Source organism: Symphodus melops (assembly GCF_947650265.1).
Source record: "Symphodus melops genome assembly, chromosome: 7".
Classification (NCBI taxonomy): Eukaryota; Metazoa; Chordata; class Actinopteri; order Labriformes; family Labridae; genus Symphodus; species Symphodus melops.
Window position 1 is genome coordinate 27,667,125 of NC_136697.1, and position 24,818 is coordinate 27,691,942.

The 24,818-nt window shown below is 46.3% G+C and overlaps 1 protein-coding gene across 2 annotated transcripts in view; it reads right to left on the reverse strand.

Annotated features, from left to right (window-relative positions):
* Positions 1 to 24,818, reverse strand: part of adcy8 (adenylate cyclase 8 (brain)) — a 71,844-nt gene that overhangs the window by 25,320 nt on the left and 21,706 nt on the right. The window contains exons 5-13 of one of the 2 annotated variants that reach the window (XM_079347299.1): positions 24,479 to 24,606; positions 20,624 to 20,782; positions 20,186 to 20,456; positions 10,863 to 11,060; positions 9,638 to 9,738; positions 8,938 to 9,139; positions 8,338 to 8,427; positions 6,893 to 7,065; positions 4,810 to 4,888 (exon numbers count right to left, since the gene is read on the reverse strand). In XM_079347299.1, the coding sequence (XP_079203425.1) occupies positions 4,810 to 4,888; positions 6,893 to 7,065; positions 8,338 to 8,427; positions 8,938 to 9,139; positions 9,638 to 9,738; positions 10,863 to 11,060; positions 20,186 to 20,456; positions 20,624 to 20,782; positions 24,479 to 24,606 (1,401 nt within the window). The remainder of the gene's footprint in view (positions 1 to 4,809; positions 4,889 to 6,892; positions 7,066 to 8,337; positions 8,428 to 8,937; positions 9,140 to 9,637; positions 9,739 to 10,862; positions 11,061 to 20,185; positions 20,457 to 20,623; positions 20,783 to 24,478; positions 24,607 to 24,818) is intronic. The other variant, XM_079347300.1, reaches the window with a different exon arrangement.

The following is a 24,818-nucleotide window of genomic DNA, read 5'->3' on the forward strand; positions in this document are numbered from 1 at the left end:
AGAACGTCTGCTCTCGTCATGATGAGGTGATGAAGATATTCTGTCGCACTGATCAGCAGTCTATCTGTTATCTCTGTTTAATGGACGAACACAAAGGTCACGACACAGTCTCAGCTGCAGCAGAAAGGAGCGAGAAGCAGAAAGAGCTCGAGGTGAGTCGACTAAACACCCAGCAGAGAATCCAGGACGGAGAGAAAGATGTGAAGCTGCTCCAACAGGAGGAGGAGGCTATCAATGGCTCTGCTGATAAAACAGTGGGGAACAGTGAGAAGATGTTCACTGAGCTGATCCGTCTCATGGAGAAAAGACGCTCTGATGTGACGCAGCAGGTCAGATCCCAGCAGCAAACTGAAGTGAGTCGAGTCAGAGAGCGTCAGGAGAAGCTGGAGCAGGAGATCACTGAGCTGAAGAGGAAAGACGCTGAACTGGAGAAGCTCTCACACACACAAGATCACAACCAGTTTCTACAGGACTACCCCTCAGTGTCAGCACTCAGCAGTGATTTAGGCAGAAATGGGAAAACAGGGGGTGCAAAAAAAAATACAGGGGGTGCAAATTTTTTTCAGTGTCACTCACGGCGGCGCGGCACGCCGGAGCGGAGGTTATGTGCTCCCTAACACACTGGTTTTGAATAAGTCTCTAAATGGTGCATTCTGTTCAATAAGATGCATTGTTACACATTTTAGTTTTCCCAAGCTTGATAATGTTGATTTACTGTACAGCCCCTGCCCTGACACACCCCTTTGTCATTTGACTGCAACTCACTTGGTTCATGTTGTCTAACCCCTTTGTTGGCCCACTGCTTCTCTCTGCACTTTCTTTAAAAAACAAACAAACACATAAATTCATAATATTACATGTGTCATCCAGTAATAATAGATCCCTAGACCTTGATAAGTCAATCATCTGTCAGCATTTCCGAATGTGGCGCTGACCCGAAAAGGTGGAGCTAAACCCTGCAGTCCGTTGATTGGTTGAAAAAATCGTCACTTCCCGTGTTACGTCGGTAAACAAAACTCCGCCGTGTTTAAACCATTGACTGTAACACAGCTGATTGTTGACGTCTGTATTTCTCCTCGCCGCACACAGCCTTCTCTGAAACAAAGCTTGATTGAGTTCTTGTAATAAAGAGTCACATGTCAGTGACAGAGTGGATGAGCAGCTGGATGTCTCCAGCGTTGATTTTGTTTGTGTAGCATTTTTTCTCTTTTGTTGGATTTATTAGTTAGCGGATAGCTGTTAGCGGTTAGCTGCTACCATTTGACGCTATTTACATAGCGGCTATCGTTATCCTGACATTCCGCCTACCAAATAGGGCACGGGTGGCACCGTACAGAAACCCGTGTAGTAAGCACGTCTATTAAATGTAGATTTTTGCACGGCCTAGGTCAAGCCGTGCAAAAATTTCAAGGCCGTGTTTTTTTAAAATAGGCCGTGCAAAAAGCGGCTTCGCGGCAGGCTACCTAAATCAGTGGCACTCAGTGAATCTACACACTCATCCAGCATCAAGATCCGTCCTCTGAGGTACTTTGAGGACGTGACAGCAGCTGTGTCAGAAGTCAGAGATAAACTACAGGACGTCCTGACAGACAAATGGACAAACATCTCACAGACAGTGACTGAAGTGGATGTTTTACTGTCAGATCCAGAGTACATGACCAGAGCTGAGTTCTTAAAATATTCATGTAACATCACACTGGATCCAAACACAGCACAGAAAGAGCTGTTATTATCTGATGGGAACAGAAAAGTAATGTTAGTGAATAAACATCAGTCTTATTCTAGTCACCCAGACAGACTCACTGGTTACTGGCCTCAGGTCCTGAGTAAAGAGAGTCTGACTGGACGTTGTTACTGGGAGGTGGAGAGGAGAGGAAGAGTTTCTGTAGCAGTCACATACAAGAATATCAGCAGAGCAAGGAGGTCAGATGAATGTAGGTTTGGACGTAATGACAAATCTTGGATGTTAGATTGTGACAACAAAGTCAAGACTCCTCTCTCAGGTCCTCAGTCCTCCAGAGTAGGAGTGTACCTGGATCACACAGCAGGTATTCTGTCCTTCTACAGCATCTCTGAAACCATGACTCTCCTCCACAGAGTCCAGACCACATTCACTCAGCCTCTACATGCTGGACTCAGGTTATATGGTTATGATGGAGACTCTGCTGAGTTGTGTTAACTGAAATAGACAGAAGTCATTAAGGAGACAGATGTTTAACTTGCTGTGTTTCAAATCTTCAACTTGATTTTTAATTCTTGCTCGTTGCTGAGATGTGATGGTCGTCACCTGTCAATCAAACTTTATGGGCGGTACTTTGACCTCTTCTCGTCTGTTCTGTAAATGTTTGAGTGTCTTTAAGTGACGCTCCTTCCTGTGTCTGTTTAGCCGTGGACTCTTTCACTGCTCACCATGACTTTAGTTCACCTGAACTGACATTTCTCTGTGTGAAAACATCAACTTCTCTCCGCTCTCCATGTTTGATTATTTGTATTCATACATTTATATGCTGTTGTTTCTGTTGTGATTCAGAGTCTGAAGGGACGGTGAGCACAAAGGGACAAAACGAGTAAAAAAAAAATCTAAAATTCAAATCTAATTCAATGTACAGAGATTTGATAAAGTGTTGATGATCATGTTAAAAGAACATCTTAAGGTAGAAAATCATTTGGGTATCAACTTACTGGAGGCCGTAAACGCCGCTGACATCTTTTTTAACATCCTGTGAGTGACGACGTCATGGAAACAACTAAACCCACGTCGACTTTAAATGTTGTGTCTGCCTTTTTTTGGGGTTCTTTTCTTTATTAATCAAAAATGAGTTGAGCAATATATGTACACATTATATTCAGGGGGTTTATTTTGCGATACGTTCTGATAAGTAACTGTCTGGAACGATGATTGTGTATGACGTTTGCAATAAAGTGATAAAAAAAAAGAAAGAGCGATACCCTCATCCTTTCAGAATAAGAGCCTCGTGTGCAGTGTTGTAAAAGCTTCATGTTCACAGGGCTGATGATGTCATCGCTGCTGAGTCGGGACAGGAAGACGAATCGGTTAATTATCGACTCAAAGGTGTCGAGGTTCACATCGGTGCTCTGAAAAATGAATCTCTGCATCTAATAAAACAGCATTATACTGGCTTCCTCTACAGTTTGCAGTAAGGATGCCCTCATCGATCCAGCGTGGATTATTGACCTTGTCCTTTACAGTCAGAATGTGACGTTTGTGTACCGCTGTGGTTGTTTAGGCGTGACTCATGTTTGGACGTTTTGTTGACCTGGGTGAGTGTTCTTGTTGGGGGCGGGAGAAATAGAGTAAGAGCCATTTCCTGTCTTTATCTGTCAATAAAAAGAGCTTTGAAAGAAAGAGTCACATGGTGAGCACCAGCAGCTGAAGATCCAGATCCAGACATGGAGGACGCACCAGCGTCTTTTCAATCAGAGGTGGGGACACATTTTGACTTCAGGACAAGAAATTAAACGAGGTGAGAAGATAAGAGACACATTACAAGAAGACGGGGAACTAAACAAACAGCACAACCCAACATGATGCAGCGTTTAATGGACAGCACAGTGAGGAGCTCCACTTGTTCAGAGCAAATAAACATTAAAAGGTCTGACGAGCATGTTAGCAGCTCCATATTTAACCGTCTTTATCCCCGTGTGTCTCCTATCACAGGTTTTAGCATCCAGGCTCACACAGTCTGTACTACACTTGCAGCTTTAAGTAGGAAGTGGAGGAAACATGTGGGTAAATGTTGCTGTGTTCATCTTTAACAAGCTGTGAATGAAGACGCAGTGATGACAAAAGGCAGAGAGGAATAAAAGAGCCGCTCTCTCCTCTGTGAAAAGGCTGATTTTAACCCTGCGTGTGTTTTCTGCACAAACACAGATCACAGCACGCCGCGGCGTGTTTCAAAGCAGAGAGAAGAAGCTTTCTTCTTCTTCTTCTTCTGTCTCTTTTCACACGATGGAGCTGCGTCTGCGTCTCGCTTCGGCTCATTCATCTTCCTGTTGGTTTCTTCTGATTTGAGCCGGAGAAGAACAGAAACTGCGTGCTGCTATCAAACACAGTAATCATGCAAAAAACACACAAAGCACATACATGAAGAGTGTGAATGTGACACACGGGCTTCAATCAGTAATATGAGCGCCCACTGTTTTGGCTTCACTTTCAGGGAGCTGCTGTCATCTCTGACGTCCATCTTTCTGCACACAAATCAAACGATTCATTTCACCGCACAGAGTCGACCAGCTCCCCGAGGTCACGCGTCCATCTGGACTTTTTCCACGTCCGTCCCGTCTCCGTGACAACGGGCGGTTTATTTCCCTAATGGTACGGGGAGCAAAGAGGACGCAAACCACACGGGGGAATATCACGCATTTGGAAAAGAGCGGCGGCGGCGGTGACGTCAGGAGCGCCTTTCTGAAAGAAAGACCAACGATTTTTCAAGTCGATTTTTCGGAGCGCTCAGAAGAACGGACGCCTGATGCAAACACTCCTTACTGGTCCTCCTCCTGCTCTCTCCTGCATGTGAGCTGTCAAAACGCCAACAGACCACTTCAAATGACCTTCAGTGAACGCCGCCTCTCCTCCATCCCTGACCGCCAACTGAACTGTTTGAGTCAGATACAGACGAGCTGCTGACAGGACGAAGCTCCTCCCACACCGTCAAACCATCATGGTTCACCATCAGCTTCACATCCACAGCTTTTAAATGTCCCCCCCTCACCTTTCATTCAAGCTCAACTTCATTTGGAGGGTGGATGAAATAATGAGTCAGCGCGAGGACGTCTGTGTGATCTCACCTGTTGTCCGTGGTAAAAGACGGCGAGGAGGAACATGGCCATCAGGAGGAGAGACGTCTCTTTGGTCCCCAGGAAGTTCCTGTTTCAAAATGAAAAGAGAGGATTGTTTTTAAAAAGGGATGAGACGTGTCCTTTGTCTCCCAAATGTCTTATTGTACTTTTATTTGGACAGTGGACAGACCAGTCTTTAGTTAAGTTATTTGTTGTACAGTACTGCTAGTTTTTTCTTTAGTGCTCTTTTATGCACTGCAGGTTTGCACTGGGGGGGGGGGAATGCAATTTCATCTGTGCTGTATGTTTAACATGTGGCATATTTGACAAATAAAGAACCTTGAACCTTGAACCTTGAACCAGGGACGGGAGGACCGGGGGGGGGGGGGGGGGGGGGCCTGGGACCGCCCGCCTAACGTGGAGCGTGATAGCTAACCACGAGGATACCAACGCATCATTTTTAATTCTGCTAAATATCAAGCACGCAGATCCATGAAGACCGAGCTTACTGTCTCCACCCGGGCTGCATTAGTCCAGCTCTGTAACCTAGCAACAGTCAACGCCGACAGACACAGACCCTGATCCTTGGTCTGGGTCCGGAAGGATCTGTGTATTTCCTGCTGCGCTCTCTCACTGTGAGAGACGCCTCCTGATCCATATCTCTTTGATGTTTTAAAACACAACACGTGTGTGTGTTTTTTTCATTTCCTCTCCTCGTGCTGCGGCGGCGACCTCGCTGACTTCACGAGGCGCTGAACACGGCGAGTCTTTTACCTTGACCTTTCTCAGAGGGGCCGTGAAGAAGAGGAGGAAGGCGACTCCCATCAGCACCCTTCGGAGCTCCCTAATGGAAACGTCAGCCGCGCTCCTGCTTCCAAGCTTTCAGATGGCGTCGCTGTAAAGGTCAGCGTGCGAGCTCGCAGATGAGCTTTCTCACATTTGGGACATTTACGTAGAAGCGTGTCTCGAAGGGAAAGGTCAGCGTGAGGACGGACAAAGACAGACACATTATGATAGGATGAAGGATTAACTCTGAACTCATGTGACTTCCTTTGTGTTCCACCTGGAGCTGCTGATCATGTGACAGAGAGCTGCTGATCATGTGACAGAGAGCTGCTGATCATGTGACAGAGAGCTGCTGATCATGTGACAGAGAGCTGCTGATCATGTGACAGAGAGCTGCTGATCATGTGACAGAGAGCTGCTGATCATGTGACAGAGAGCTGCTGATCATGTGACAGAGAGCTGCTGATCATGTGACAGAGAGCTGCTGATCATGTGACAGAGAGGGAGGATGAAACACTGACCAGCACATGAAGAAGAATATCTTCACATGACGAACAGACTGGAGACACTCAGATCATCCAGTAGATGTCGCCCTTGAGCACCAAAAAAAACCAAACTGCTGTTTGGTCCCACACACACACACACACACACACACACACACACACACACACACACACACACACACACACACACAAAGTCCACGTGGCGGACTAAACAGTCCCACACATGAAATTCAAACACAAAGTGATGAAGCCGTCCGAGCGGGCCCCTTTTCGCCTCGGCAGTGATTAGGACCCCAGAGGTGGTCCTCATGGGGAGTTGAACCGACAACCCCTCCCTCCAGTCCCTCCTAGAGACTGAGTGACCGCTTGGTTGAGCGGAGTCTTTGATCAGACTGCAGCTTCACAAATTGCCCGCAGAAGAAGATCAAATAATGCCGCGTGTGCAGGTCCTTAGACCGCGTCGCTATGACGACGAGGCAAAGCCCCCCCCCCCCCCCCTTTCCCCCTCGCATGACGGGAGCCCCGGTCTGTAAGAAGAAGAGGGCGGACCGACAGGTAGGCGGTCAGTGAATGAGCTCGAGATGGGTTCAGTGTTCTGTTTGGTGATTCACTGCTCACTTATTGAATCATTTTTCGCTGAGTCATGATTATTGATGTTTGATTGAGGATTGATCTCGTTACATGAGCAGATTTTTCAGTTTAAACTGGGATCAACAGGAAGTGACATCATCATCAGAGAAACTTAGAAATGACCCCATCCAGTCCGTTTGTTTGTGGTGTGCAGAGGAGAAGTGCTGACTCACTCTGTGTTGTGGTGGACGGTGTCGTAGCGGACAAACAGCGAGGTGTAGAAAGCTTCTGTCAGCAGGGAGTAGATGGCGATCATCAACAGCAGCACCGCCAACTTCAGCACCGAGTTCAGACGCAGGAACACGGCGCACGTCACCATGGCCAGGACCCCCGTGAACACAAAGTACTGCACACACACACACACACAACACAAAGAGAGGCGGGGTTTAATGCAACTCTTTTTACCAGGTGAGGACAAAACGCTACACTCTGATTGGATGATTTGTTCTCTGTGAAACATGTGAAGCTGTCAGGTGCAAAAAATAAATAAATAAATTATATATATATTTATATATATATATATATATATATATATATATAAAAGAGACAAGTAATCTCACTTCTCTGTGTGAATTACAAAGAGCTTCTTCAAATGATATGAAAAACAATCTGAATCCAGCAGCACACTGCACCTAAGGCCAACGACTATGTAACTCTGCCCCCTGGTGTTTAAAATGAATACTGCAGTCTAAACTCTAATCATCACAGAGAGCTGTCTGGCTCTCTCCCCCTCCTCTCACACAGGTCAGCATGTGGTGGACACTGTAGCTTCAGTGTTTAGCCAGCTCTGCATGTGGTGGACACTGTAGCTTCAGTGTTTAGCCAGCTCTGCATGTGGTGGACACTGTAGCTTCAGTGTTTAGCCAGCTCTGCATGTGGAGGACACTGTAGCTTCAGTGTTTAGCCAGCTCTGCATGTAGAGACACTGTAGCTTCAGTGTTTATCTAGCTCTGCATGTGGTGGACACTGTAGCTTCAGTGTTTAGCCAGCTCTGCATGTGGTGGACACTGTAGCTTCAGTGTTTAGCCAGCTCTGCATGTGGTGGACACTGTAGCTTCAGTGTTTAGCCAGCTCTGCATGGGTCTGTAAAGCTTTCTGCGTTCTAACCTCTCTCCATGTTTCATCTCCAACATTGATCTAGTTTGAGCAGCTTTCTGCTGCTGGAGCTGATTAGAAACATGCAGAGGCTTTTTAGCTCGGGTACAATCACTTCTATCTGTCTCAGATTCTGCTCTGGATTTCTCGCTCCTTAAAACACTGAAACACTTAAAACGCTTTTTTTTTTTTTTTTTTTTTTTTTATGAAGCTCAAACCAGCCAGCTCTCCTGACCCTCAGGAGGGAATAAAGAATCAACGGAGCCGCACAAATTGTGCTCCCTTATTGAGTTCATCAATCAGCTGCATATTGTATGAGCAGAATAACATAATGGATGTTGGCTCCGTGACGATCCCCTGACTCCATCAGTCGTAGGTGTCTGAGGCGAGACCTCCCTCTGGGTGCAGGCAGATGTCCAGGATGTTTAATTCATCACTTCTGCTGCAGTCGTACGTGTGAGAGAAATAAACACAACAGATGGAGCTGACTGTGAAAAGCTCAGACACATCTTTGGGTCGGTACCTCTGGGTAGAAGCAGATGTCTGGGATGGAGGCCGATGCGTTGTACGTCTGGTTCTTGAAAGTGCTGGACTTGTCGAAATCGCACCACAGCTGGGAGAGACCAACAGAGGTTCATTTGGATGCACTCAGTGTAAAGATAAGACGATCTTCTGTCACGGTTTATGTTTTATCTCACAGTTTTGACTTCTGTTTTCTCGCCTGTGTTTCTTAGTTCAGTCTTCAGTGTTTCCTGTTTTAATATGTAGTTCTGCTCTTCAGTGTTGTCTGGTTTCCTGCTCCTCTCTCTGACCCTGATTGTCCTCACCTGTCTCATTGTGTCTCACCTGTGTCTGGTCTATTTAGTCTCTGTATTTCTTACCGTCAGTTCATTGTAGTTTCTCATTTCTACCTGTTGAATGTTTAGATGTCAGTCAGTGTTTCCTGAGTTTCACCTTTTTGGATTTTCTGTTGGATTTTGAAGGAGTGAGCCTGTTTCTCGTCGCACTGGGACAGAATGACCTGAGAACTCTAAAACTCTGACATAAAACATAAACCAAGCCATGACCTCTTCCGCTCATTGGCAGGGACTTTAGAGCGGTCGAGGTGAAAATGCAAACTCACGATGTTGATCATGGCGGCCAGGAAGTTGATGAGGATCGACACGAAGATGATGACGTTCCTCGCCGTGTAGGTCTCGTTGATCCAGCAGCACGCCTTGCGTAGAACCAGAGGCAGACACTTGTAGTCTTCGGCCGTGGTGACGAGGACGAGACAGGAGTGGAGGACGATGAGGATGGAAAACTGGATCACCATGGTGACCATCCTGCAGGAAACACAAACCGTTGTCAAAAATGATGAAAGCACACAGAGACGGTTTGTCCTGAATAATCTCGCCGGTGCATCGGACGACCTCGCCGCACGATGAAATTAAACATGAATAACTTTACATTAAACCAGGTAGCTGATCGGCGGAAACCATGGAAACCAGCGGAGTGCAGGGAAATGTTTGGGTTGCTTGGCAACAGGTCAGTTTCAATTAAGATGAGGAACTAGGTGAATCAGGGCACAGAGGTACAAATGCCGCTTCACGCCACGCCGCTTCACGCTGCGGCGTCCGTTGGCAGTTAGGACTCTCCAACAGAAAACAGTAGAATCGAGCTGATTTGCCCGTGGCGTTTGCTCGCATCACTTCCTGTTAGGACGGGCTGTTAAGAGTTTGTATCACCCGATTCATCTGTAGTTTTTAAAAACACGAAATACAGATCAAATATAAGAAGAAGATGAACAGAATCTGCTGCAGACGCTGGTCGTCCTTCTTTACCTGGCTGATGGAAGCAGGCTCTGGATGGTGGTGATGAAGATGAGCACGATGAAGGCGCACACCAAGTTGGACTTGAACACCTCGTCTCTCATCTGGGAGTACTGCGCCGTGAAGGGAAGACAGAAGTAGAAGAAGAAGAAGAAATAAAAAGAGGAGAAAGAAGGAGGTGAGGGGTAAAGGGAGAAACAGGTTTTTAGACAAACGGAGACGTTGTGACATCACAGACGTTAAAATGTGCACGTCAAACACGCCAAGACAGCGGCACAGATGCATGCAACGGGTCGAGCACAAGCGTTAGAGAGAGACAGGAGCAGGTGGGTTAGCTGTGGGGGTCCTGGGAGAGGTGCAAAGCTCACAAGCACAATGCTAGCAGTTAGCCATTAGCCGTTAGCTGAGTCAGACACAAACAACAAAAGCTAAACAATAAGCTAACATGTGACGGGGGGGAGAGGGGGTTTTGAAAGCTTGACAGAATAAACAAGATAATTTATTTTTTTAAATTTCACTTCTGTACTTTGGGAAATGTCTTCGATCTCACGAGACAGCTATCAGAAGGAATTAGCTTAGCTTAGCATTGGGGAAAAATACACTGGAAGTTTTATTTTTAAATGTGAAATAATGGATTTCAAGCAAGCCATTAAAAATGTGACTAATTGCAATGAACTATTGAAATTGAGTTATTTACAGCTCTACTATTAAACATTTTGATGAAGATAATTATTGTAAAGATGATAAAATAAAAAGCTCATCTCTAAAAACCAAAGTGTCATTTTAATGTAGTTACGAGTCTTTAATTTAAATACAGAATATATTTCATTAAATTAATTAAGTCAGAAAAAGCAAAACAAGACTTTTTTCTTTTAATTTAAACGTTTTCATCTTAAAGTGAACTCCACTAAAACCCTGTGTCCACAAAGCGATTGTTTTCTGAGCGTCTAATATTAGTTCCTCAAAGTGTAGAAAAAATAAAATAAACAATATTTTCATTCTAGCGGCACACTTCAGCGTCGCTAAGAACGTAAATGGTGGATCAGGTTTTTAATTAGTCCTGAAGTTTGTGAGCTACACGATAGGCAACTTTAGATTTGTCATGATAGGACACACACAATAAGTTGGTTCTTGTTTTGCTTCTGGAAATCGTCTTCGTAAAAGAAAAGTAGATGTGAGGAGGGAGGGAGAAAGAAGAAAAAAAAAAAAACAGTAATCTGTCTAAAACCCCAGCTACCTTCTGTTCCAGGCTGCAGTCTTTAAACATCAGTGAGAAAGGCTTGATATGCTCTCTTCTCAACTTATCGCCACTCCGTAAGTCGATGGCGCTCTCTATTCGCTTGTTAATTTCCTCAGGACCAGAGTGGACATGCAAAGCTTGTGCGAGATGGTTTGGAAGCAGATTTATCGAATTTCTCGTTAGGGCAGCCAGAGTCTAGGGGGGGAAAGCACATGCACATCAAATGAACCTGCTTGTCCCCCTTTGTTTGGTGTTTTTATGTTTCATCCAAGGTACAAATAAAAAGAAGAACAGACACACAGTTACGTTCATTACATACACAAAATAAATAAAATAAAGATTTAAGGGAACAGGAAGTTAAAAAAAAAAAGGGGGGGGACAAAATGCAACGTTGGCTATCAGACGGGCGGCTCAGGGCAGGTCATGCATCTCTCAGTCATTCAGCGCAGCGTGCGTACATGTTAGTGGTGACAGAGCTTTTTAAGTCACAAACACAGCCGTCGTTTACTGTCCAACAAAACGTGATCACAAAAAGGTCAAATGGAAACCCATCAAAAGCATGAAATGGGGGACAAGAAACACAGCTGACAAAAAACCTTTAAAAGGGGGACATGTTATGAAGCATCAGTCAGTGTTTTTTTTATTTGGCTAACCTGAGCAACTATAGAACCACAACATGTAGAATACACCCATCCAGTTCTTTGTTTGTGGTCTGCAGAAGTCTCACAACTCAAGAGAAAAATGCTCCGTTTCAAATGTGCTCTCTTTGTGATGTCACAGTGGGATTCTAGTAAAAAAAAAAATCCCCTCCCCTCCCCTCTTTGGGTATCTCCACCAATGAACTCCACCTCCAGACGAGAGCAATACTTCTGCACATACATCTTTATTCTCGCTAGCAAATGAGTGATGTCTCCCAGGAAAACTCAGGTGGGCGGGGCTTATTTAAAGAGACACACACACCAAAACGGAGCGTTCAGAGAGAGCTGGTTTCTACAGGGTCTCAAACCTCCTCTGCTGCTTGATTCATGTTATATTTGGACCAAAGATCAGAAACACAGATGTTTTATTTTTGACCACAGGGGGCGCTGTTTGAAAAGGTCAATAAATAATTGCGACCTCCAAAAAGTTGAACAGTCATTCCTCAGGACAGCTTGGAGTTCGTATGTAACGCTGTGAAAGTAATTAAATGACACAAGGTTCTTCACGGGGTCTCTTCAGGTTTTTAATTTAACACTTCATCACGCCTCGTCTCGCTTGGCCTCCCTTCTTTATCAGAGACAGAATTATACTGAAGGTCATCACTTTCCACATACTTCATCCCCACAGGAGTGAATCTTGCTGCAGGCAGAGCGACTCTGCAGTCTGTCCGCGCTAAAATAAGACGGTCTTCAAAACTCGCACCAGAGATATTATGATAACCTGAAGGTTTTTGGACACGTGTGACCTTCATAACAAGGCAGAGTCCTTGACAGAACTTCACTTCAGTCATGTCGACATATATCCAGAGGAGGATTCTTCCCTGTATTGCTCATTTCCACAGTTCACACTGCGCTCTGTCAGCGCCATGATTTTGCAATTCGGGGGTTAAGTGCCTTGCCCAAGGACACACTGGACATGTTGCTCGCAGGAGCTGGGGATCGAACCCTCGACCTTCCTGTTTTGAGAGACGACGACGACTCTACCCACTGATCCGCAGCTGCTTGGCGCATGTTTGCAGCGGGCTTCATCACGCATAAACTCGGAGCATATTTGAAACGGTGGCGCTGATGGAGCGCTCGGTAGAAGAACTGTTGTCATAGAGACAGGACGGACGTGCAGCAGAGCACTTTACGCAACAGCGCTTTCCTACCCAGTGGACGGGATCGAATGAATGAAGAACTGATTGAAACAAAAGATGATGAAAATAACTGACTACAGACAACAAACGGAGGAAAGAGCGGCAGCGAACTGCGCCATAGCGCACGGCGATGGCGGACCACGGCGTGCACATCTGCAGAACTGCACAGCTGCAGGATGAAAGTCTACACAAGGACAGACAGATGTTATGTGTAGAGGTGCATGGGCTGATCATGCTGCCGTTTGAGAAGGGCGTCAAAACATTAGCTAGCACACGCTAGCTGACGACGGTATCAGGGTCACTGTCAGTCCGTGTTTGTTAAAACGGTTGAATTATTTCGTCCACTTGTTCGGCTTCACATCTCATCGTCATCCACAGTATTATTTAAAATGACTATTATTATATATTATTAAATATGCTCAGTTCCACGAGAGCGTTCTTTCAGGAGAAGCACTCCAGGTAAACGCCATAAAAGGTCAGACGCCACGAGTCGTTCTCTCACAGCCGCTGACATTAGCTCTCCACCATTAGCCTCGAGTTAAGGCGGCCGTGTGGCAACTTCGAACAAATTACCCTTTGGAGTGTCTGAGCCCTGTAGAGCTGGCAGCCATTAAAGTGATTATGAGGAAATGTGTGATGATGGCGTTTTCCGTGTGTGTGTGTGTAGGTGTGTGTGTAGGTGTGTGTGTGTGTGTGTGTGTGTGTGTGTGTGTGTGTGGCAACATCACAGAGCAGGCTAATGTCTCACCTTTTATAAATGAAATCCTTCATGCCCGTGATCATTAAAAGTTCATTTTCAAGATGTCAAGGAAATGATGCTCTCAAAAGAAAATCTCTCAATGACAGGATTTTTTTTTTTTTTTTTTTTATTAATCCGGGACATTTTGACGATCACCGGTAGCTCCCGGTACGGAGCGATTTAAAGCCAATCAGAGCGACACGCAGATCTTAAACGACCTCACAAATCACCTTAAAGTGCTGCATTCATCACCGTCAGCTGGACTGTAAATTAAACTGAACGACGCAACAAGCTGCCTGGGAGTCAAGCCAGAGTATTTAGAGCGCCCCCTACTGCCTGGCTGCAGTAACATAAGCCCCGCCTCCTCACATATGGGACACGTGTCAAACTGGACAGCTGTAACAAACGTCTAATTTCTGTCAAAGCTGGAGTCTGTCGCGATGGATCGTCACTCCTTCAGTCATGCAGATTCATCTCCAAAGTTCATCAACTCAACTTTAAAGATATTTAGAGATAAAAATTAACTTTTTTTCAGCTGATTCTTGTTTTGTATTTTTTGCCATTGTAACAGCTCATCACTTCTCAAAATAAGAAGCAGCTGGATTTGGATGGTGGGGACGTTGTTGATGCAGCAGGACTGTTTGTGTCTGAACATTATGACAAGATGTGACCTATTATAAACTGAGAGACTAGAACGAGTCCAATGATATTAATGCATGTTATGATTTAACATATAAAAATAGAAGTCCTTGGCACTCCATGTTGGGTCATGTCTTATTTTCAGCTGTCAAAAACTGCAGGCAGGATCCTGCACCGACGACGTAAGACATGTTTTCAGTAGTGCAACGTTCACCGACCAAAACCTTTACTTCCTGTTGCAACAGTTTTGTCTGATGGATCTTTGCAGCCGTCTTCTTAAGTGGCTGTGTTTTTGTAAAGCTCCTGTCCTCTTTGATATGATACTCCATCGTCCACTTCACAGCCTTAATAAGTTTCCTGCTCTCAGCCATCGGCTCCTGACACAGCGGCTCAGAGGGCGCCGTGCTACGAGCCGTGCTTCGCTGTGATTGTTTTTGGCGTGCATGTCCCTGAAGTAGCACGCAGCCTAAAGGCCACGTGCGTCCACCTCTGACATTTCTCTTCTGTATACAGGCCCGGTCGATGCTATGTTCCTCCCAGCAGTGGGAGCATGTGGGAAGCAGTATAGAGGTTACATGTATGATACATATTAATAACAGGACATGTTTGTCTCTTGGAAATGCCAACATATGATGCGAGGAAAAGGGCAAGTGGAGAGGGGTGGGAGTTGGGGGGCGGGGGGGGGGGAGTTCTCGGGAATATCAGAGTCTCACATGTTTGGTAGTGTGACAGATTTAGTGCTTCAGAGCCAGGAAGTTCAATTCAGTGCAACACGGCGTGTTTGGAAGCAGCGATCTTCAAAGGAGCACAAACACACTTGAGGGCAAATACAGGATCTGAACTTCCACCGAGGTGCAACGTGTAATATCTGCACAACTGCAGTGAAACGTGGTGCATATAATCATGGATGAATACTGCTGAAGTTCCCCTCAACATCATCCAGCATTTCTAGGTCTGTGTATCTGTAGAACTGGTGTGAGGGTTCCCATTAAACCCTGTAATGCTTCATCTCTGGGAGGAAGCAGACGATGTTTTTATGTTGTTGCACCAGCGACCTTTAGAAACACATCGAGTAAATACCATCCGCGGGAAATACGGTCGTTACAGCTGCTCTTATGAAAAATAAAGAAACAATCTAGTATTTAAAGGTACAGTATGTAAAGTTTATGTTTACATTCAAATATGTACATTAAAATAAAAATGGGTGGGAGGGAGAACTCCCATGATTCCCCGCTAGCCTCAACGTCATCTTTTCTTATTGTTTTGATCGAGAGCCCCCTAGTGGTGTGTTTTACATACTGTGCCTTTAAAGAAATAATGTTCAAAGTGCACAAAGAAAATGTAACTCTTAAAAAGCACGATGAACTGAACTGAATTCACACATGTTGGACAGATTTTATTCCCTGTAAATAACTTTAATCTTTGAATTTAAACCCAATACTTCACAAAACCAAATATTTCACTTTTCTGTTGTTTAATTCTGCACATATTCAACAAAGTCTGGAGATTACTGATGCCAGAATATCCCGTTGGGAAGTCTGTCAGCTGTGCAGCGTGTATCTGGCACCTCGACTGGAGGGATGTGTGACGTGTGGATGTTAACCTGAAAGAGCTGCTAACGTTAGCCACCCTCGGCTAACGGAACATCAAAGTGGACTTGCGGATAACGTTGAATACAATGCGCTCATTCTAGATTGATTTCTGTGTTTTTTCCTGCCTGCTGACGAGCAGATTAAATATGATTATGACTTGGCAATGGGTGAGTTAGGAGCATGACTGCGTCCATCTTGAATCTTGACTAAAGGTGGGACACAGGACAGAACAGCTTCCAAGGGCATGAATACTGCAGAGGACAGTTTGAGGACACTAATCGGAGTCCCGAGGTGGTTTACAGAAGCTTAAATCAGGACGCTGACTCAGGGGAAGACGAGGGACGCAGGTTCAGGCGAGGACAAGGGAGGGCTGAGGCTGGCGAGGAGAGCGAGTTCGGCGTGTCGTCATTACTTCAAATATTTAAGAGATTTTCTCTTCCTGTACGCGGAGAGGACACAGACCTGTACCACTCCTCTCTCTGGTGAGGAGGCCAGCTGGGGTTTTTTTCTGAGGAGACACACAACCTGCTTTGAGGTGAAGGCAGTGTGACACGAGCGAGGTGAGGACAGAGCCCACACACAGACCGCAGGTAGCTCCACGTCCAGGACTCGTGGGTCCCTCTGAGGAGAACCCTCCGAGGTCTGATTACAGCAATCAGTCGTGATGGTTACTGAGCACGATGTGATGTCACTGATCATCAGGCTACTTCACAATAAAACACAGGATGATTGGGAGATAACAGCCGGCCTGTCTCCTGATCAATCATCTGTCCATACCTACCTCAACATTATTCATGCTTACAATCAGAGGCGCTGATTCGCCTTTCCAGTGCGTAGCTTCATCTGCTACGTTTCTATCTGCACATTCACGATCAAATTACTGAGCGAGCAAGACAAAGAGAGAGAGAGAGAGAGAGAGAGGGCACACTAACGCTTCCCATGCCACACCAAAACTCAGATTAACCACAAAAAGCCCAAACAGATCCAACAGTAAATTATTGCACTGGAATATTTCTTCGGAAGACGATGCGCCACAAACACGACGTTTGGACCAGAGCGCTAACATTAGCATGCTAACACATTGATGCAGGACGGAGACGATTGGAGCTCGAGACGAGGACGATGTTGTCCGCAGCTTGTGTTTAATTTCCTCGCGCAAACCCGAAGAGGAGAGAGTGGGCGTGGCCAAACAGCAGTTTGTTTCGGTTTGATGCCGGTGCTCAAGGGCTCAAGGGCGACGCCTCCTGGATCACAAAGTTGCATATTCTTCTTTTTAAGACTGACAGCTTTAATACATTTCTCAAACTGTGCAAAAATGTAAAACAACTTTGCAAAACTGAGACAAAATGAAACGCACAATCTCGCCTCGTCTCTGCACTCCACTCACTCCCATCCCTCGCTGACTTTCCCTCAGTCGGATCTGACTCACACATCCTCGTATTTTACCTTCCCCTGAATCCAGTGATGCAGAAAAACTGAGTCAGATCAAGGAGACGGGCGAACAGGGACACAGGAGAGAGAAAGTCACCGGAGAGGCAGACGTTTGGCTCCAGGCAGAGTCGAGCGATGACATGAAAGAATCTTTAAAACTCCTCGCTGAAGCCTTTGATATGCAAAGAGCGGCGCTGCCAGATGACAGGCTTTCATTGTGCGCGAGACAAAGAAGTGGCACTTTTTAGCCAAGAACAAAAAAAAAAAACATTCCTGTGAATCCATAACGCAAATGTTATACAATCAAATATATAAGCTCCTGACAGGCCTGCAGAGGAGGAGGAGGAGCCAGTGTTTACACCAGAGGTCACGCAGAGGTCACTGTTAGCTCGAGTCTGCAGCAGAGGAAACAAACAAACCAGGCTGAGCACATTCATCACAAGCTGTGAGCGAAGGCAAACACGGCTCCTGCATTCTGTCTGCAGATTTGTTGATGTTGCTGAAATGACTTCAAATCAAACCGTCTGCTTGAAGGTCATGAAAAAATTAGAGGTGATTCAGCCTTTGTAGAGGTTTGAATTAAATGGAGCATCTCTGATGTCAATCCAGTTTGAAGAGGCTCTGTCTTTTATTTTGAAAAAGTATGCTCACACAGGTCGGCATGTGGTGGACACTGTAGCTTCAGTGTTTAGCCAGCTCTGCATGTGGTGGACACTGTAGCTTCAGTGTTTAGCCAGCTCTGCATATGGTGGACACTGTAGCTTCAGTGTTTAGCCAGCTCTGCATGTGGTGGACACTGTAGCTTCAGTGTTTAGCCAGCTCTGCATGTGGTTGACGCCGTAGCTTCATTGTTTAGCCAGCTCTGCATGTGGAGGACACTGTAGCTTCAGTGTTTAGCCAGCTCTGCATGTGGTTGACGCCGTAGCTTCAGTGTTTAGCCAGCTCTGCATGTGGAGGACACTGTAGCTTCAGTGTTTAGCCAGCTCTGCATGTGGTTGACGCCGTAGCTTCATTGTTTAGCCAGCTCTGCATGTGGAGGACACTGTAGCTTCAGTGTTTAGCCAGCTCTGCATGTGGTGGACACTGTAGCTTCAGTGTTTAGCCAGCTCTGCATGTGGTGGACACTGTAGCTTCAGTGTTTAGCCAGCTCTGCATGTGGTGGACACTGTAGCTTCAGTGTTTAGCCAGCTCTGCATGGGTCTGTACAGCTTTCTGCGTTCTAACCTCTCTCCATGTTTCAAAAGCAGTAGATGTCTTACAATGCTAATTAGACTATTATATGTTTTGACTGTATTTCGGGTTCTCACTATACACCCTCATGTAGACAGATACATTCAGAGGGAAAACTCAGATTTTATTAGAGAAAGTGACATTTGGAAACGGATGATGGCAGCATGCAGTAACACTCTTCTCTCCACATCCATCACATCTCGCCTTGATCACTCCATCGTTAGCACTCGGTTCTGGCAGCGCTGCCTGCATGTTTCAGAAATAAATGTGCAGATGATTCAGAGCACTTCAGCGTTCCTGTCTTTAGCCAGCCAACAGTCATCGTGTCACTACACTATTTTAATACTCTACTCTGGGTCCCTGTCGCTGCTGGGCTCCGTGAGATATTCTTGTAACAGATTCATCACACTACTTCCTGTTCATGTTCCTGTGCCGGAAGTGTGCCGAAGGCCGCAGGACACTCAGAGAGCTACGAGTTGGACTAGTTAGAAACAAAACTTTATGACATCACAAAGTTTTTAGTGTGAGCGAGAGCACGCAAGAGGTAGAGAGCAAGCGGGGAGACAGGGAGGCTGTGATTGGTTCATCAGAGAGCAGGGAGACAGGGAGGCTGTGATTGGTTCATCAGAGAGCAGGGAGACAGGGAGGCCTGTGATTGGTTCATCAGAGAGCAGGGAGACAGGGAGGCTGTGATTGGTTCATCAGAGAGCAGGGAGACAGGGAGGCCTGTGATTGGTTCATCAGAGAGCAGGGAGACAGGGAGGCCTGTGATTGGTTCATCAGAGAGCAGTGAGACAGGGAGGCCTGTGATTGGTTCATCAGAGAGCAGGGAGACAGGGAGGCTGTGATTGGTTCATCAGAGAGCAGGGAGGCTGTGATTGGTTCATCAGAGAGCAGGGAGACAGGGAGGCTGTGATTGGTTCATCAGAGAGCAGGGAGACAGAGAGGCCTGTGATTGGTTCATCAGATTGGTACCTTGTGGCAGACATTGGTTGAAGTTTTTACAGACTTACAAACTGATACAGATGATGGATTTACTTTGTTCCTTTTTCAGAGAACCTGAGTTATTAATGTCTGTCAGGACCTAAAGACCAACATCAACCAGAACCTTAAAAAGTGGATCTGGAGAGAAATGACCAACCCTGACTTTAAGCTAACATCTGGCGTGGACCGGTCCGGGACGTCACATGGAGGTTGTTGTTTGTGCTCATTGAAGAGAATCTCTGAGTCACAGCATCATTCAGAACTGTCACAACACAACGCAGAAGCCCACGGCTTTCACTGACACAAACTGAACCTTCAGACGTAAACTCAAACTTAATCCGTCAGCGATCACTAAACGTCTCCTGACAGGTGAGCGCGGCGCCTCGGGAGGGGAGGGGGGGGATGGGAGCGTTTGTGGTGCTGCAGACAAATGGAGGTGGGATGTGATGAAGACAAATCAGAAGAAGCTCGTCCATCCTCACAAAACAGGCAGGCTTGACACACTGTACACGCGTTACCATGGTTACGCAATCTCTTCCCTGCAAAAAACCGTTCCACTCATTTCCAGAAAAAAAAAACAACAAAAAACCCAACAAACTAATAAAACTACCAATGAACAAGCAAGACAGCTGAGAAGATCTCATGCACTGTCGGAAAAGAAAAAACGTCAAATCACTAAAACCATCTCGTGCTGCGCCGAGTCTTTTAGAAAGTCAGCTGACCGTTTTACTCGTTTTAATAAAAGTGTATAATCGTGTTGGATTCTTCAGCTGCAGAACACGTTGGTTTTATTAAGAAGACGTTTTTTTTTTTTTACAGTGATAAAGTTACAAACATGATCCGAGTCTCGAGCAGCGGCGGGACTTACGTTCTGTTTCCCCACGATGTTGTCAAAGGGAAGCTCGGGGCTCCAGGACGCCTCGTTGAAGGTGGCGCTGCTGGCCCGCCGGTCGCCAGAGCTGGCCGCCTCCTTCATGATGTCCTCGGGCAGCGTGAGGAGGCTCTCCTCCGGCTGCTTGATGAGGTACGTCTCGATGTTGTGCCGGCGGAGGAAGTCGTTCCGGTCCTTCCCGTGGCCCTCCTCCACCTCGTAGTCGCCGTTTAAACAGTCCAGGGCGGCTTTGGAGATGTGGATCCTCCTGGAGTTTGAGTGATTGAGTGATTATTTGATATTGGTCGATCACAAAAATAGTCTTTAAAGGCAGAAATCTTTTCAATACTGTGACGTGAAAATTTTACATTGACCACGAAGTCCTCTCCACGATCATCAGTCACGTTTAAAGCGACGCACTTCCAGTTTACTCACCCGGGGATCCCTCCAGACTCCAGCTTGTTGGCGATGTCCACGTCCCAGGACCAGACGTCAAACTGCCACTTCCTGAGTCCCAACACGCCGCACAGCACCGAGCCTGAGTGGATGCCGATTCGCATGTCGATGTCGTGTTTCGTTCGCGATCTCACATATCTGGAAGAGACACAGTAAGTCAGGAAACTAATCATGTGTTCATTTTTTGTCTGACTGAAAAAAAGGCTGTGTTCACATGTTGGTAAAATAGTAAAATCAATTAAAAAAAAAATCAAGACCAAGATCAAGACCAAGACCAAGATCAAGATCACGACCAAGACCAAGACCAAGATCACGACCAAGACCAAGACCAAGTCCAAGATCAAGACCAAGATCGAGATCAAGACCAAGATCAAGACCAAGATCGAGATCGAGATCAAGACCAAGATCGAGATCAAGACCAAGATCAAGACCAAGATCGAGATCAAGACCAAGATCAAGACCAAGTTCACGATCAAGACCAAGATCAAGACCAAGATCGAGATCAAGACCAAGACCAAGTCCAAGATCAAGACCAAGATCGAGATCAAGACCAAGATCAAGACCAAGGCAGGACAAGACCAAGACATTTAGGGATTGAGGTTTTAACCACATGAGTCCGGCCCAACTCTCTCAAAAACCTCTGATGTTCTGTGATTTGATATTGTGTCTAAACCAGCAGAGTGCGTACGTGTCTCCATGATATTCTCTCTGATCTCACCTCCTCGTGACACATCAACCTGAGCTCTGAAGTCTGCCCTCTACAGACATCTGCCAGTATTGCACACACTACTATCGTTATTCAGCTAGCAATTAGCAATTAGCATACATTTAGAATCAGCAACTGCAAGCACTTTAAAACTGAATAGTCATGTTACTATTAACAATAAAGGACTTAAGCAACAATCAACTCACGTCTCTCATGGACGCACACATCAATAAAAAGTCCGTTAGAAAACATCCTGTCATGGTTTGGTTTTGTTCACATCCCTTCAATCGAACTCCAGAACTTGTCTGGACATGTCTCTCTCTCTCAGCGTTTATCAGTGGATGATGCTTTCAGGTGCGCTCAGAAATCAGAGAAACTAAACTCAACACTAATTATGACAGGCCGTTTTTACAAGTATCACACGCAAAAGCCCACATCAGTCAGAGCCATGCACAGCGCCGCCTCTCTCATCAATGATTGTGTTTCCACAGGAGGCGCCATCTTGGATCGTGCATCCAGCGCCACACCGCTCTGCTCCGTTAGATATACGCTGCAGGTCTATCGTCGACGGAGCTCGCTGTCAAACAAGCAAACAGTTTCAAAATAAAACACAATGCAGAGACTCACAATTGTGTGTTTTTTTTTTAATTTCTTCATCAACATGACAAACAACAAATCATCGTCACGGGAGCACGTGGGGTTTAGCATTCTCAGTATCGTAGATTCTGTTTAAATCACTAAGTTATCAAACTGCAAAAACTGCAAGAGCCAAACCTTTTACATGGCTGAACATCCAAATGTTACAAAGTGGTGTATTCAGCCCCCCCCCCCTCATGTTGGACCTTAGAGGTTTTAACAGGAAAACTTCCACCTTGATTAGCATTAGCGGTGATGCTAAACGAGGCTGCGAGCTCTTTGTCGGGTGTTTGTGACCTCTTGTAAACACGAACATGGAGTGAAAAGGAATCCGGGGAAACGAAGAGTAAAGAGCACTTAGAGATAATTCTGCTTATTAAACTGACACAGAGGTGGCTGTTAGCACGCATGCATGAGCATGAAGAAGTGTGTCACAGGAGCAGATCGACTTTATGTAATGAAAACAACGTCTCTCCCTCGCTTTAGGCTGAGTCACTGTGACGCCACGCTGTGACGGAGCGCACGCACACACACACACACACACACACACACACCTCCGGAGGAAAACGTTCAGCTGAAACATTCACTTCCATCATGACTCGACACGGAGGGCAGGTCAGCCGCACGGAGCCGGAGCCGAGCAGAACATCCGTGTCGATGCTTTCTGGCTGTCGTCGTGGCGGTGCGTTCAAGTGCAACCTTCTTTTTCTCGGGCCGAGACAAAAAGACGACGTGAGGCGACGCCACCAGGGGGGGGGCTGCAAGGGTCTGTTGGGGCCCGAAGCCCCTCCAACCAGCATCCATTATTATTTGCATGCACCACTCAGCAGGTTGTTGAGAGTGAGCGCCGTCAGACGGGGCCCCGTTAGGGAGGTCTCCGACTGTCGTTGCAAAATTTGCACATTTTGAGGCAATGCTGTGGTTTGAAGTTTGTCAGCCATTTTGGGGGGCCCCCTTCTGGCCTGGGGCCCCCCAAGCTGCTGACAAGCAGGCAGCCTTTGTGGCCACTCGGTCTCCTCTGCGTTTCGGGGCTTTTAGAAGAAAAACACTCATGAAGCTGGTCACGGTTCAGTAATGTTTTTGGATTCTGTGCACATATAACTCGCCGAGCGTCTTCACACTTGAGGGTTGGCGACACACAGTGGTTGTTAATAACCAGACAACATTGAGTGTGTGAATGAGGGCCACTGAAGGGGTCACCGTGAGAGGTTTAGAAAGCGTTAAAGTCACATGTGGATGTGAATCGTCTTTTTATCGTACGTGTTATTAATTAAGGGCTCAGCCGCGTGGAGCAGGCTGCACTCTCGCAGCACAAAGTGGTCGGCTTGTAGGCAGCTCACCATATCGACTTAATAGTACACAGCACAAATCTCACAGCTTATCCGTCCCTAATCCCTCTATTTCCTCTCAACATCAGCCCTCCTCTCCTCCCTCTCTGTCACACCCAATGTGTTGTGACGGCGCCAAAATGCTGCAGCGACAAAGCAGATAACGGGAGTGAAAAAAAAAGGCCCCGGGCCTTAAAAGCACATTCTCCAGGGTGTTTGAGCCTGTCGGGAAAAAAAAAGCAAAGAAGGGCAGAGCGAGTGATTCTTTCTGCTGCATAACCCTCGATGTGAAGATCACGCCGTCAGTGCCGAGTTACAATTCATCAGCTTATCTGCAAATCCTCTTTGTGTCAGATTTTTTAAAAATAACACTGGGAATATTCTTCCTTTTCTGCCCTGTGATGCATGAACGTGTGATACAATTTGGACCTTGACATTGTTTGTTTTGTAGAAACGCTGCCGTGGGGCGGCGGGGGGGCGGTGGGGCGGGGGGGGGCGGTGGAGGGGAACGTTCTTGCAAATGCAAATACTTCAGCGAGGCGTCTTTGAGAGACGAGATGAAGAGAAACAGGAGAGATAACAGATGTGCTGTCACGCCGCCGCGTTCCTCATACGCGACACGCAGCCGAGATTCAAATCAGGATGTTTGTTTGAAATATTGTGCCGAAGAAGAAAATTTCAAAATCAAAGATGTGCGTGAAAGACGGAGAGAATCGTCCCAGAGGTCAGAGGCTGCAGCTGCTCCACAGTCAGATCCACCTTTCTACAAGATGAACACATGTCCAATAACAGGATATTCAATTCTTCAATTCACTGAGCAGACGAACATCGACAAGCACAGGCACACAGGTGCTGACAGGAAGTGACCAGAGGTGCTGACAGGAAGTGACCAGAGGTGCTGACAGGAAGTGAGCAGAGCAGCTGTTCTTAAGAGTTCAAATAGTCATCAGAATCCTTAAATATCGTCATCGTCAAACAAAACCGTCGTCACCTCATTCAGACATTTAGAAAAAATATCATCCTCATTTCTTTACACATCTTTTTTTTTTATTTTAAGGTTTATTTTGGGGCTTTTATTTTGGAGACCGGACAGTGGATAGGCTCAGGCAGTGACACATTCACATTCCTTTCATAAAGCGTCGGTCCGTATGAAACAGACTTTACCTGATGGTCTTGATCATGCTGAGGCCCATCTCCACGCAGCAGTGGGCGTGGTCTTGTCTGGGCTCGGGGAGGCCGGACACGCAGTAGTAACAGTCTCCGAGGATCTTTATCCGCAGACAGTGATTCTCCTGGAGAAAAATAAAACAATCACCGCTGGCGTCAGGTGAAGTGCAGGAGAGAGGATAGAGACCGCCTCCTGACCTCACAGCCTCAGCAGACGCCGCGTGTAGCGTCGAACACAAAGTGAACGAGAGGTAAATAAAGCGCATCAGGTCGGTTCTGCTTTAACGTGCAGAGCGTGAAATCCTGAGCGGCCGAGCGTGACCGTCTGAAACACTCG